Source organism: Vigna angularis, chromosome 1 (genome assembly GCF_016808095.1).
Source record: "Vigna angularis cultivar LongXiaoDou No.4 chromosome 1, ASM1680809v1, whole genome shotgun sequence".
In the NCBI taxonomy this organism is placed as follows: domain Eukaryota; kingdom Viridiplantae; phylum Streptophyta; class Magnoliopsida; order Fabales; family Fabaceae; genus Vigna; species Vigna angularis.
In genome coordinates this window covers 21,296,862-21,309,443 of record NC_068970.1, presented here as the reverse complement: position 1 = coordinate 21,309,443, position 12,582 = coordinate 21,296,862, and the positions used below count along the sequence as shown (strand labels likewise).

The 12,582-nt window shown below is 39.2% G+C and overlaps 1 protein-coding gene across 2 annotated transcripts in view; it reads left to right on the top strand.

Moving 5' to 3' along the window:
* The window catches only part of LOC108343050 (protein MICRORCHIDIA 1), a 58,713-nt gene that overhangs the window by 40,495 nt on the left and 5,636 nt on the right, over nt 1–12,582 (top strand). For both annotated transcript variants that reach the window (XM_017581095.2, XM_017581086.2), the window contains one exon: nt 428–662. In XM_017581095.2, coding sequence (XP_017436584.1) covers nt 428–662 — 235 coding nt within the window. The remainder of the gene's footprint in view (nt 1–427; nt 663–12,582) is intronic.

Below are 12,582 nucleotides of genomic sequence, written 5' to 3'. Positions count from 1 at the left end.
GTTCTTTAGGTTTTACTATTTGTTTAAGTTGTAATTTCCTTGGAAGTAAATAACTGTTCCCAGAAGCTATACACATTGTAATTGTGGTTAGCTACTTTTGCTTCACAACGGGCCCCATGCATTAAAAGAATGTGCTGGTTTAAGTTGGCCATGAAAGTATATTATATTTGCAGTTGTAGATCCTTGTTTATACTTATTGGCTGCAAGTTTCAAGCACAAACGCACTTAAAACTTACTAGAATAAGAATCATAGTAACTAGATGGAAGAACCATTATCCTCTGCTGTGTTATTTTTATGCAATTAATAGTAATTTTTATTTCAAATGAAAAGCTAATTAGAGCTTTGTGATACATCTTTTCCAAAATATCAACATTATGGGGTTGACAATATTTGATTTATTCAATTTGTTTTTTCTGGAGTAAACAGGAAAGGCCACTGTCACTTGATTGGATATCAGCCCCTAGATTTCAGATCACAAAATGTTGTAAAAGAAGCCCAGATACGAAAATCAGCTGAGCATTCAACTAATCCACAGAATGAATTGCCCTCTGACAAACACTTAACTGGTGTGGTACCTGAGCATCGAAACACCCAGAGTTTAAATCAAACAATTGTTGATCTTGATGTGACTGGCGTGCAAGATTTAAGTCACGAGCAACTTGTAAGTTGCTGACATTATCTGCCTAAGATTGTATTGGTCTGATGTATGCAGCCTGAAATCATACTTGCTACTGTATTTGGGTTGATATATATACCTGTTATTTGTTTTTATTAGAATATAGACATAGAATGAGTGAGATTACTCACAAGAACAGAGAAGAAAAGAAGAAAGAATAAGAAGAGAGATATGGTACTAGATAGAAATTTTTATTTCTCACTTCACTTGTTAGTCACATATATAGGGCATCAGTATTTTTAGTGCACATTTAGAAGTAGTTTGCTAACAACTCAGTAACTAGCAAACATAAAATCACTAACAGAGGCTTTGTTAAAATATCAGTCACCCAACCATTAGTATAGCAATATTTCAACTCAAACTTCCTTTACTGGCATGATATATGAGGAAGTGAGTCTTGTTTGAATATGGTTGCTCCTTCCATCAGAAAAAAAAGTGTTTAACCAAGCTTATAACAGTTATCGTCTATTAGCATTTCTTAAATTTAGGAGAGAGAATATATTTTTATTATTTGTCTCCTTTGCATACATTGGATATATATAAGAGCTTATTGAATGAGCAGTTTATTCTACGTAACAAATCCCTAAAATTGTGGGATTGTTATTCTAGTAATAATAACAAGATACAAAGAATATAACAAACTAAATACATGGGAATAATATATAAAATTTCCTAAAATACATTTTGACACTCCCCTCAAGCTGGTAAATAAGTGTTTTCCATTTTCAGCTTGAATATAATTCTATCAAAATTATTGTTGCTCAGTCCTTTGATGAGTATGTTTGCAAGTTGACCTTAGTGGACCCATATAATTCTTTCAAAATTACTACTGACTTGACTCTAACTTCTCCAACTTTGGGCAGAGTTACATCCAACATTTGGAATTTTTACGTTACTTGTGGCAAATTCAATATTAAAATACTTGAGATTGAAACTATAAAAATAATTCTAGAGGGCTTGAAAGATCCCTCTCACTCTCATTCTATATATAAGAAAGTTCAGATACAAAATAGGGTAGTTCTGATATAATAATGATAAATAGGGTAAATACTTTATCAATGATAAATAGGATAAATATTCTAACAATAATAAATAGAGTAAATATTCTAACAATGATAAATAGGGTAAATACTCTAACACTCCCCCCAAGTTGAAGTATACAAATTGTATGTACCAAGCTTGAAACAAATAAACTCAATCTAACAAAATCAACTTGTCTCGAATGAGACAATAGACGTGGTAACTTTAGCTTCAAACAAGATGCACATGTACTTCAAACCATCGGGAGAGAATGTCTATAAACCAAATTAGACTCACAAACCAGCATAGCCAAAGAGACTCCCCCTGAGATATATGATTTGTCTTCAAGAGTGTGTGGCAACCAGATGACAATGGTCAGCAGATAGCAAAAACACAAGTCAACGAACAACTCACAACAGCTTATGGATTGGACAGTGGTGGACAATAACGAAACTTCAACTAGCACCATGAAACTTCAAGTAGGATGACTTTGACAAAGGAGATTTCCATCAAGAGTGGATGACGGCCAGCAGTGGTAAACAACAACAAACTGTAGGGACTGGATTGCCATCAAGTAAGGATGGGGCCTGTAGTGGTTAAAAGCGACAAAACTATCGGGATTTCCATCACTACTGATGGGCTTGCAGTGGCGGGAAGCGACAAAACTAAAGGGACTGCCATCACTGACTGATGGGGTGATGGGGCGATGGGGCCTACAGTGGCTGAAAGCGACAAAACTACAAGGATTGTTATCACTGACTGATGGGTTGATGGGGCCTACAGTGGCTGGAAGCATACTCCCCATCACGGCGAGCGACGAAAATGACGACATGCCGATGAAAAATCGTGAAGGTGGAAGATCATAATGGTCTCCTTTATTCATCAAAGCACCTGAAAACAAATCTGACAAAGGGTTGGTGAAATTGTTGACTAAGATTTTGAATCTTGCCAGAAATATACTCCCCTCATGCTATGAGCAACCTTCAACCCATGACTTTGGTGTTGAAATTCCTTGGTGTTAACCACCGACTGCCCTTGGATTGTAAATAAATGACCATACAAAGCTAAACACACATAATGGAAAGGGCTAAGGAACATAGATACTGTTGAAATAGGTTGTATTGTGTTATTGTACTGTTAGTCTTGGGATGTTGTGTGCTGGTCAATTTGCTCCTTATATAGAGCATTTGGTGTAATAGGAAAACAACACAATGGAATAATACTTCTATCTCTATATTTTCTCTCCCCAAATTTAACATGGTATCCAGAGCAGGTTAGGGTTTGCAGCCACCCACTGTCGTTCCTTCCGCCGTCCGTCGCCGCCGCCGCCGTCGAAGCCTTTTCTCCGGCGAAGTTAGGGGTTCGGTGCGCCTCGAAGAGCGCGACCCATCCTCGGTGGTCGCCGCCGCATATTCTTCTCGACGCGCCGTCACGCGTCGTTTCTGTGCGGTCTCTCTCGTGCGCGTGGGCTTCACGCGCTGCCTCTCCCGTGTCGGAACTTCACCGTGCCACCGCCGGTCGTTTCGCCTCCGTCTCCTGAGTCTATTGTGGTCACTGAATTGCTGTTGCGTTGAGGTTTGCTCCGTTTAGGGTTTCTTCCCACAATCTTTGCTCCGTTTAGGTGTTTTCCTCTTTTCTGGTTTGGTTTTACGATGGCTGGTCTTGGAACACCGTCTCTCTCTGCTACTCCAACCATTACTTCTGCAAAACTCAATTGGAAAAATTATCTATCTTGGTCTTCTTCTGTAGAGTTATGGTTTCTTGGTCAAGGACACCATGACCATCTTGAACAAGATGTTTCCACCGTTCCTAAAGAAGAAAAATCTCAATGGCAGAAACTTGATTTCCAACTATGTGCTGTCCTATGGCAATCTGTTGAACCAGATTAGAAATTTTAAGACCTTACAAAACGTGTTCCTCCTTTTGGAGAAAAGCTCAAGATATCTTTGCTAACGATGTACAACGCCTCGTTGATGCAACTCAAAGAGTGACTTCTCTCAAACAGAACAATCATGATATGGTTACTTACATAGGAACGGCCCGTGCTGCTGTAGAAGAATTGAAGAATTTCTTTGTGGTCGATTCTTTAGAAGGCCTAAACAAGAAGCTTGATAAGTTTTACATGGTCTTAATTTTAAGAGGTCTACATTCAGATTTTGGTCATGTTCGTGATCAAATGTTGGTTGGTGATCAAGTTCCATCAATGGACAGCTTAGTTACTCGACTTCTTCGGGTACCTTCATTAGTTAAAGATGAAAGTTCAATTGGTGGTATTGAAACATCAGCCATGGTAGCACCACAAGGAAGAGGAGGAGGCAGAGGCAACCGAGGAGGACGTGGTGGCCGTGGTATGCCTCCTCAGTGCACATATTGTAAGAGGATAGGCCATACTCGAGAGAAATGTTATGCCTTACATGGATATCCAGACAAGGGTGTTCATGTTTTGAAATCTGATGAACCCAAAATTTCGAATGAAGAATATCAAGAATTTTTGAAGTATAAATCTGGAAAATCTTCTAATCCTGACCAATCCTCTTCCATGTCCAGTGCGTCAACTGCCGGTATATCTCAATCTGTGGAAGGTCACAATCCATGGATCCTTGACTCAGGTGCCTCTGACCATATCTCTGGTACTATTTCTTCATTTTCTTCCATGTCCTCTCAGAAAATCCATCATTTCATTACTATTGCCAATGGATCCAAAGTTGCATCTCAGGGAATTGGCAGAGTTTCCTTATCTCCTTCACTAAATTTAAATTCCGTTTTGTACATTCCTCATTGCCCCTACAATTTAATCTCTTTGAGCCAATTGACTCGTTCCTTAAATTGTTCTGTAACCTTTACTGCTAATTCCTTTGTGATACAGGAACATGGTACGGGTCGCCTGATTGGAGAAGGACATGAGTCTCGAGGACTTTATTTTTTGAAACATAGCTCTTCAGTTTCCTGTTTTACCACTTCATTCCCAAAGCTTTTGCATGATCGGTTGGGCCACCCAAGTTTATATAAGTTAAAGATGATGGTTCCAAGTCTTAAGAACATTCAAGTCTTAGATTGTGAGTCGTGTCAATTAGGAAAACGTGTTAGATCTTCTCATCCTAAAAGGTCTGAGACACTATGTAATTCTCCCTTCTCAACTATTCACTCTGATATTTGGGGCCAAGTCGTGTTACGTCTTTTGGTTTTAATTATTTTGTAACCTTCATTGATGAATTCTCTCGATGTACTTGGGTTTATTTAATGAAAGAGAGATCTGAACTTTTGTCCATATTTGTGTCCTTTACTAATGAAATCAAGAACCAATTTGGGAAGACAATTAAAATCCTTCGTAGTGATAATGCTAAGGAATATTTTTCTTCAGCGTTTTCTTCATTCTTATCTTCCCAAGGAATTTTACATCAGTCCACATGTCCTCACACTCCACAACAAAATGGTGTTGCAGAGAGGAAGAATAGACATCTCATTGAAACTGCACGCTCCTTGATGTTGAATACTAATATTCCTGTACATCACTGGGGAGATGCAGTCCTCACTGCCTGTTTTCAAATCAATAGGATGTCGTCTTCCTCTCTTGAAAATAAAGTTCCTCATTCTGTCATTTTTCCAAATGATGCCTTATATCATATCCCCCCACGTGTATTTGGGTGTACATGTTTTGTTCATAATGTTTCTCCAGGTCTTGATAAGCTATCCACCAAGGCTATTAAGTGTGTCTTCTTGGGATATTCTCGTCTTCAGAAAGGATATAAATGTTATTCTCCCTCCACCAAGAGATATTATATGTCGGCTGATGTCACATTCTTTGAGGATACACCGTTTTTCTCATCCTCTGTGGAGGATCGTTCATCTGTTCAACAAATGTTTCCTCTACCATCGTGTGATCCCTTGGTTATTCCTACATCTATACCTCCCACTCAAAATGTTAATGACATTGTTCCTCCACCTATTCTCACATATCAGCGTCGGAGACAATCTCAAGCTCAGAACAATAAAGACCCTCTAGACTCATCTCCTCCTCCATCAGCTCACCCGACCATGGATCCTTCATCATCCTCGTCTTCTACTAACTCAGATGATGATTTGCACATTGCCCTTCGGAAAGGTATTCGTTCTACTCGTAATCCATATCCTGTTTATAATTTTTTGAGTTATCATCGTTTGTCTTCTACCTATTTCTCTTTTGTTTCCTCCTTGTCCTCCCTTAAGACTCCTAATAATATTTATGAGGCACTTGATCATCTTGGATGGCGTCAAGCCATGATTGATGAAATGCAAGCACTTGACCACAATGGTACTTGGGATCTTGTTCCTCTTCCTCCTGGTAAGAAGCCTGTTGGCTGCCGATGGGTTTATGCTATTAAGGTTGGTCCTACTGGTGAAATTGATCGTCTAAAAGCTCGTCTAGTAGCTAAGGGATATACTCAAGTTTATGGCATTGATTATTGTGATACTTTTTCTCCTATGGCTAAAACCAGTACCGTTTGTATTTTACTTGCTATGGCTGCCATTCGTCATTGGCCACTTTACCAGTTGGACATTAAAAATGCCTTTCTTCATGGTGATCTGGAAGAGGAGATATACATGGAGCAACCTCCTGGGTTTGTTGCTCAGGGGGAGTCTGGGTTAGTTTGTAAATTACGTCGTTCTCTCTATGGCTTGAAACAATCACCTCGTGCTTGGTTTGGTAAATTTAGTCGGATTGTGCAAAATTTTGGGTTGAAACGATGTGAGGCAGATCACTCAGTGTTTTATGGTCATTTTTCTCCTGACAAATGTGTTTATCTCATGGTGTATGTTGATGATATTGTTATTACAGGGAATGACAACACTAAAATTACTCAATTAAAGAATCATTTGTTCAACCACTTTCAGACTAAAGATCTGGGTCGTCTAAAATACTTCCTTGGTATTGAAGTGGCACAGTCAAAAGAAGGTGTCATCATTTCACAAAGGAAATATGCTCTTGATATTTTAGAGGAAACAGGTTTGACAAATTGCAAGCCTATTGATAGTCCTATGGACTCAAATCAAAAGCTAATGAGAGATGAAGGTGAACCTTTCTCAAATCCAGAGAGATATAGAAGGCTGTTTGGAAAACTCATATATCTTACAATAACAAGACCTGATCTTTCTTATCCAGTGGGAGTTGTGAGTCAATTTATGCAGAATCCACATGTTGACCATTGGAATGCAGTGATTCGAATTCTCAGATACATAAAAGGAAATCCAGGACAGGGATTGTTGTATGAGGACAAGGGAAGCACTCAGATTGAAGGATATTGTGATGCAGATTGGGCTGGTTCTCCAATTGATCAAAGATCTACTACAAGATATTGTGTTCTACTTGGAGGGAACCTTATATCTTGGAAAAGTAAGTTTGGAAATTAGGTTAAATGGAAATTGATGATTTTATTACAAAGAGATCATACAAGATATATACGGGAGACCTAAGCTATTTTAGGAAATATAATAACTATATTCTATTCTAGAATCCCTTGATTTATGGGATTGTCCCTATTTATTCAAATCTGTACCGATTACAATAAAATATATACTTGTTATGAAATACACAAATTTCCTAATTTATTCTTTCCTAAAATACTATTTGATTTCCCACACTCCCCCTCAAGCTGGTGAATAGATGTTTTCCATTCCCAGCTTGGATACAATCTTCTCAAAATTGTGGCAGCCCAGCCCCTTGGTAAGAATGTCTGCAATTTGATCTTGAGAGGACACATATGGAGTGCATATCAAGCCACTATCAAGCTTTTCTTTGATGAAGTGTCTGTCTACTTCAATATGCTTTGTTCTATCATGCTGCACTGGGTTGTGGGCTATGCTGATTGCTGACTTATTATCACAATAGAGCTTCATAGGTTCTTCCCATTTTATCCTCAAGTCTTCTAAGATGATTTTAAGCCATAGCAACTCACATATACCTTGTGCCATGGCTCGGAATTCCGCTTCAGCACTGGACCGAGCCACTACACCCTGCTTTTTGCTTCTCCAAGTCACAAGATTTCCTCCAAGAAAGGTGCAATATCCTGTAGTTGACCTCCTATCCACAATTGACCCTGCATAATCAGCATCAGTATAGGCTTCAAGCTTCACATTACCATTCCTTTTGAATAGAATCCCTCTTCCTGGAGTTCCTTTAAGGTACTGTAAAATTCTGTGGGCAGCTTGTAAATGGGTCTCCTTTGGGCTATGCATAAATTGGCTAATTAAACTCACTGCATAGGCAATATCTGGCTTGGTATGAGACAAATATATAAGTCTGCCCACTAATCGCTGGTACATCTATTTTTCAACAGCAACGTCTTCTTCTGCATTTCCAAGCTTTATGTTTGGTTCTAATGGGGTACTAGCATGTTTGCACGCTGCCTTGCCAGTTTCCTTGAGCAAATCAGTGATATACTTCTGCTGGGATATAAATATCCCTTTCTTGGAGTGGGCAACTTCAATTCCCAAAAAATATTTTAGTTTTCCCAAGGTCTTGATCTCAAATTCCTTGCCTAAGCATTGGCTCAACAATCGCTGCTCTTCTTTATCATCTCCAGTTAATATTATGTCATCCACATACACCAATAATATTGTTACTCCCCCTGACTTGGAATGTTTAAAGAACAAAGTATGGTCCCCTTGGCTTTGTTTGTAACCTAGACCTGTCATAACTTTAGTAAACCTGCCAAACCATGCACGGGGGGACTGTTTTAGCCCATATAATGCCTTTTTCAGCTTGCAAACAGTGTTGGTAACAACGTCTCTACCGTATCCCGGAGGTATCTCCATATAAATTTCTTCTTCAAGGTATCCATGTAGGAAAGCATTCTTAACATCAAATTGTTCCAAGTTCCAGCCATAATTGGCAGCAAGAGACAATATCACCCTAACTGTGTTCATTTTGGCAACCGGAGCAAAGGTCTCCAAATAATCAACTCCATAGGTTTGGGTGAACCCTTTGGCAACTAGTCTTGCCTTATATCTCTCAATTGATCCATCAGCCTTGTATTTCACTGTATAAACCCACTTACATCCAACTGGCCTCTTTCCTATTGGTAAGGTGACTAACTCCCAGGTGTTGTTCTTCTCTAACGCCTCCATTTTCTGTCAGACAATGCCTCAGATAGGGTATTAGGTAGGAGTGTAGTGTTTAGGTTTACTAGGAAGGCTTTATGGGTAGGAGAGAGATTTTCAAAGGACAGGTAATTTGAGAGAGGGTAGAGTGGCTGTTTGGTGCATTTTCTTGGCCCTTTTCTAATGGCAATTGGGAGGTCAAGATCATTTTGGGTTTCAATTTCAACCTGCACAGCTGGAGAAAAAATTGTTACCTCTTTTTGTGGATTTGAGTTGGATTCTTGAACATTGCTTGATCCTGGAATGGCCTTAGTCTTCCTTGAGTATACCAGCTTCTTACCAAATTTTCCAGCTTCAACATCTCCTTGATCAGCTTCACAATTAATTTCACTTTCTTGACCTATTTCTCTTGGTACAGCTTCAATTTGATCTAGTTTAGGTTCAAATATCAGGTCTGGAAGAATGGGAAAACCAAAATTACTACTTTCCTTATCTTCCCTGAAACTCTCCCCCGGAAGATAAGGTTGATGGAAATAGCCCTCTTGTTCATTGAAGGTAACATCCCTAGACACAAAGAATTTTTTGGATGGGGGGTGGTAGCATTTATACCCTTTCTGAGTGAGTGAGTAACCAACAAAGACACACTTTAAGGCTCTAGGATCAAGTTTCCCCCTGTCTGTATTATGAATATGGACATATGAGATGCACCCAAAAACTCTTGGTTTAAGATTATTTGTAGTGGATAGGTTTGGATAGAAAGACGACAAAGCTTCCATAGGGCTTTTTGATCCTAAGACTCTAGAGGGTAGTCTATTGATAAGGTGTGTTGCTGAAAGAACAGCTTCCCCCCAGAGATTTTTTGGAACACTATTTTGGAACAACAATGCCCGAGTCTGATTTAATAGATGCCCATTTTTTCTTTCTGCGACCCCATTCTGCTGTGGTGTTTTGACACAAGAGGACTCATGAATTATACCTTCTTTTTGACAAAAAGAATTAAGGACATGATTGAAGTAATCTTTGGCATTGTCTGACCTAAGCCTCTTAATATTAACACCAAACTGACCTTTTATCAGGGAGTGGAAGTTTAGGAAGACAGAACTGACTTCTGATTTTTGTTTAAGTAGGAAAACCCAAGTGACCCTTGTACAATCGTCTATAAAGGTGACAAACCATCAAGCACCAGACACATTTGAAACATTAGAAGGTCCCCATACATCAGTATGAACAAGATAAAAGGGGAAATTGCTAATTTTATTACTTATTGGAAAAGATACACGCTTGTGCTTAGCAAGTTCACACACCTCACAATGAAGACTCTCAACATCTAACTTTGTAAACAGAGAAGGAAACATAATTTTGATCACTCCAAAGGAGGGATGTCCCAACCGACAATGATAAAGCATGATTTTTTCTCTGTTGGTCATCAAAGATTCAGATATGAAGAAATGAGAGATTCTGTTTTTGTTGGACAGATTTGGATCTTCAAGATAATAAAGGCCATTCCATTCTCTAGCATGTCCAATCATCCTCCCCGAATCATTGTCCTGAAATACACAATGATCGTTGTAAAAAACAACCTTACATGACAAATCCTTTATAAGTTTTCGTATAAAGACTAGGTTGGTGGACAGCTTTGGGCATGGAGAACATCTTTTAAGGTTATTAAAGAATTGATTTGGATATTTCCTTGACCAGCTGCAGTTATAAGGGTTCCATCTGCTGTGGCAATTTTCTTGTTGTTGGGACATGGGGAATATGTGGAGAAGTGTTTGGCTAATGGTGTCATGTGGTCTGTGGCTCCAGAGTCCAATATCCAGTAATTGTTAAAGGGTGTATCTGAGACATTTAATCCAAAAGAAAGTGGAAACTTACCTGAATATGCCAAAGAACACACACCTGTAGGTTTTTCCAGCTTACTAAGAAAGGTTCTCACCCTTTCTATCTCCTCTTGATTAAGATGGGTAGCAGCTTCTGGATTATTTCCTTCATTTGTTCCAGCAGCAACATAAACTTGTCCTCCTTTCCTTGAGGGGCCTCCTTTATGTCCCCCTTCTCGATCTCGATTTAAAGGCTTCCCATGCAACTTCCAGCACTTCTCTCGGGTATGACGAGGCTTATTGCAGTAGGTACACCAGAGACCATCACCTTTCTTCTCCACATTTGCTGATCCTCCTTTCTTCTGTTCGGCTACCATGGCCAACGTCTGTTCTCCTTTATGGTCAGCCACCATTGCTGAGTTCTCTACTACTGCTGGACTCTCCAACATGAGACCCCTTCTGCTTTCTTCACTTCTCACAATAGCCACCACTTCATTGAAGCATGGTACCTTTTGCTTCCCCAATATTTGAATCCTAACTTGATCAAATTCAGGATTCAAACCAACAAGGAAATCATAAACTCTGTCTTGTTCGATATATTCCTTGAGAAGTGCTGAATCTTCAGTACATTTGGCTTTTATGACTCTATAATGGTCTAGCTCCATTCATAATGATTTCAACTGATTGGCATATTCTGTAACAGTCTTGTTCCCTTGTTTTGCTGCCAAAGTTTTCACCTTTACGTCATATACTTGAGCAGCATCTTTGGCTTTAGAGTAGGTTTGCTCTACAGCATCCCAAATCTCTTTTGCCGAATTAAGGAACATGCATGTGTCGCTGATTTCTGGAATCATTGAATTCCACAGCCACGCCATGATCATTGAATCTTCCTCATCCCATGTAGTAAACTTGGGATCCTCCTGTTTGGGTCCAGACTTCATCAGGTGACTCAACTTCCCCTTTCCCTTCAGCACTATACGAACAAGTTGGGCCCACTTCAAATAATTTCTTCCATTGAGTCGATATGCAGAATGGATATTCTGCAATTCTCCAGGAAGCTGGGAATGGGAATTCCCTGTTTCTGGAGTTGGGTTCACAACTTCCTCTTCCCTTGACATCATAGCAAGAAGATGGCTGAGCGGAAAAAAGGAAAGGCTGTGCAATTAAGGCACAGAGAAGACAGCAGCAACAGAATATTGAGCGATAGAGAAGGTTGCAATAGCAAGGGAAAAAAAATGTAATAAATATAGGAAAAGATGCAGCAGCAATGCAGGCTGCCGTCTTAGGGTTAAGAGAGATGCAGCAGCAATGCAGGCTGCCGTCTTAGGGTTAAGAAAAATGCAGCAGCAATGCAGGCTGCCGTCTTAGGGTTTACAATGCGCAGACAGAGCTTCCTAGATCGGAAGCTCTGATACCATCTGGAAATTAGGTTAAATGGAAATTGATGATTTTATTACAAAGAGATCATACAAGATATATACGGGAGACCTAAGCTATTTTAGGAAATATAATAACTATATTCTATTCTAGAATCCCTTGATTTATGGGATTGTCCCTATTTATTCAAATCTGTACCGATTACAATAAAATATATACTTGTTATGAAATACACAAATTTCCTAATTTATTCTTTCCTAAAATACTATTTGATTTCCCACAATAAGAAACAAAGTGTTGTTGCTAGATCTAGCGCTGAAGTTGAATACCGATCTATGGCCTTGACTACATGTGAACTTGTGTGGATTAAGCAACTTCTCCAAGAGTTAAAATTTTGTGGAAATGAGTCGTTGAAACTGTACTGTGACAACCAAGCAGCCCTTCATATTGCCTCCAATCCAGTGTTTCATGAGAGAACAAAACATATAGAAATTGATTGTCATTTTATTAGAGAGAAGTTGTTGACTAAGGAACTTGTTACGGAGTTTGTCAATTCTAATGAACAACTCGGAGGCATTATGACCAAATCTCTAAGGGGGCCTAGGATTCAA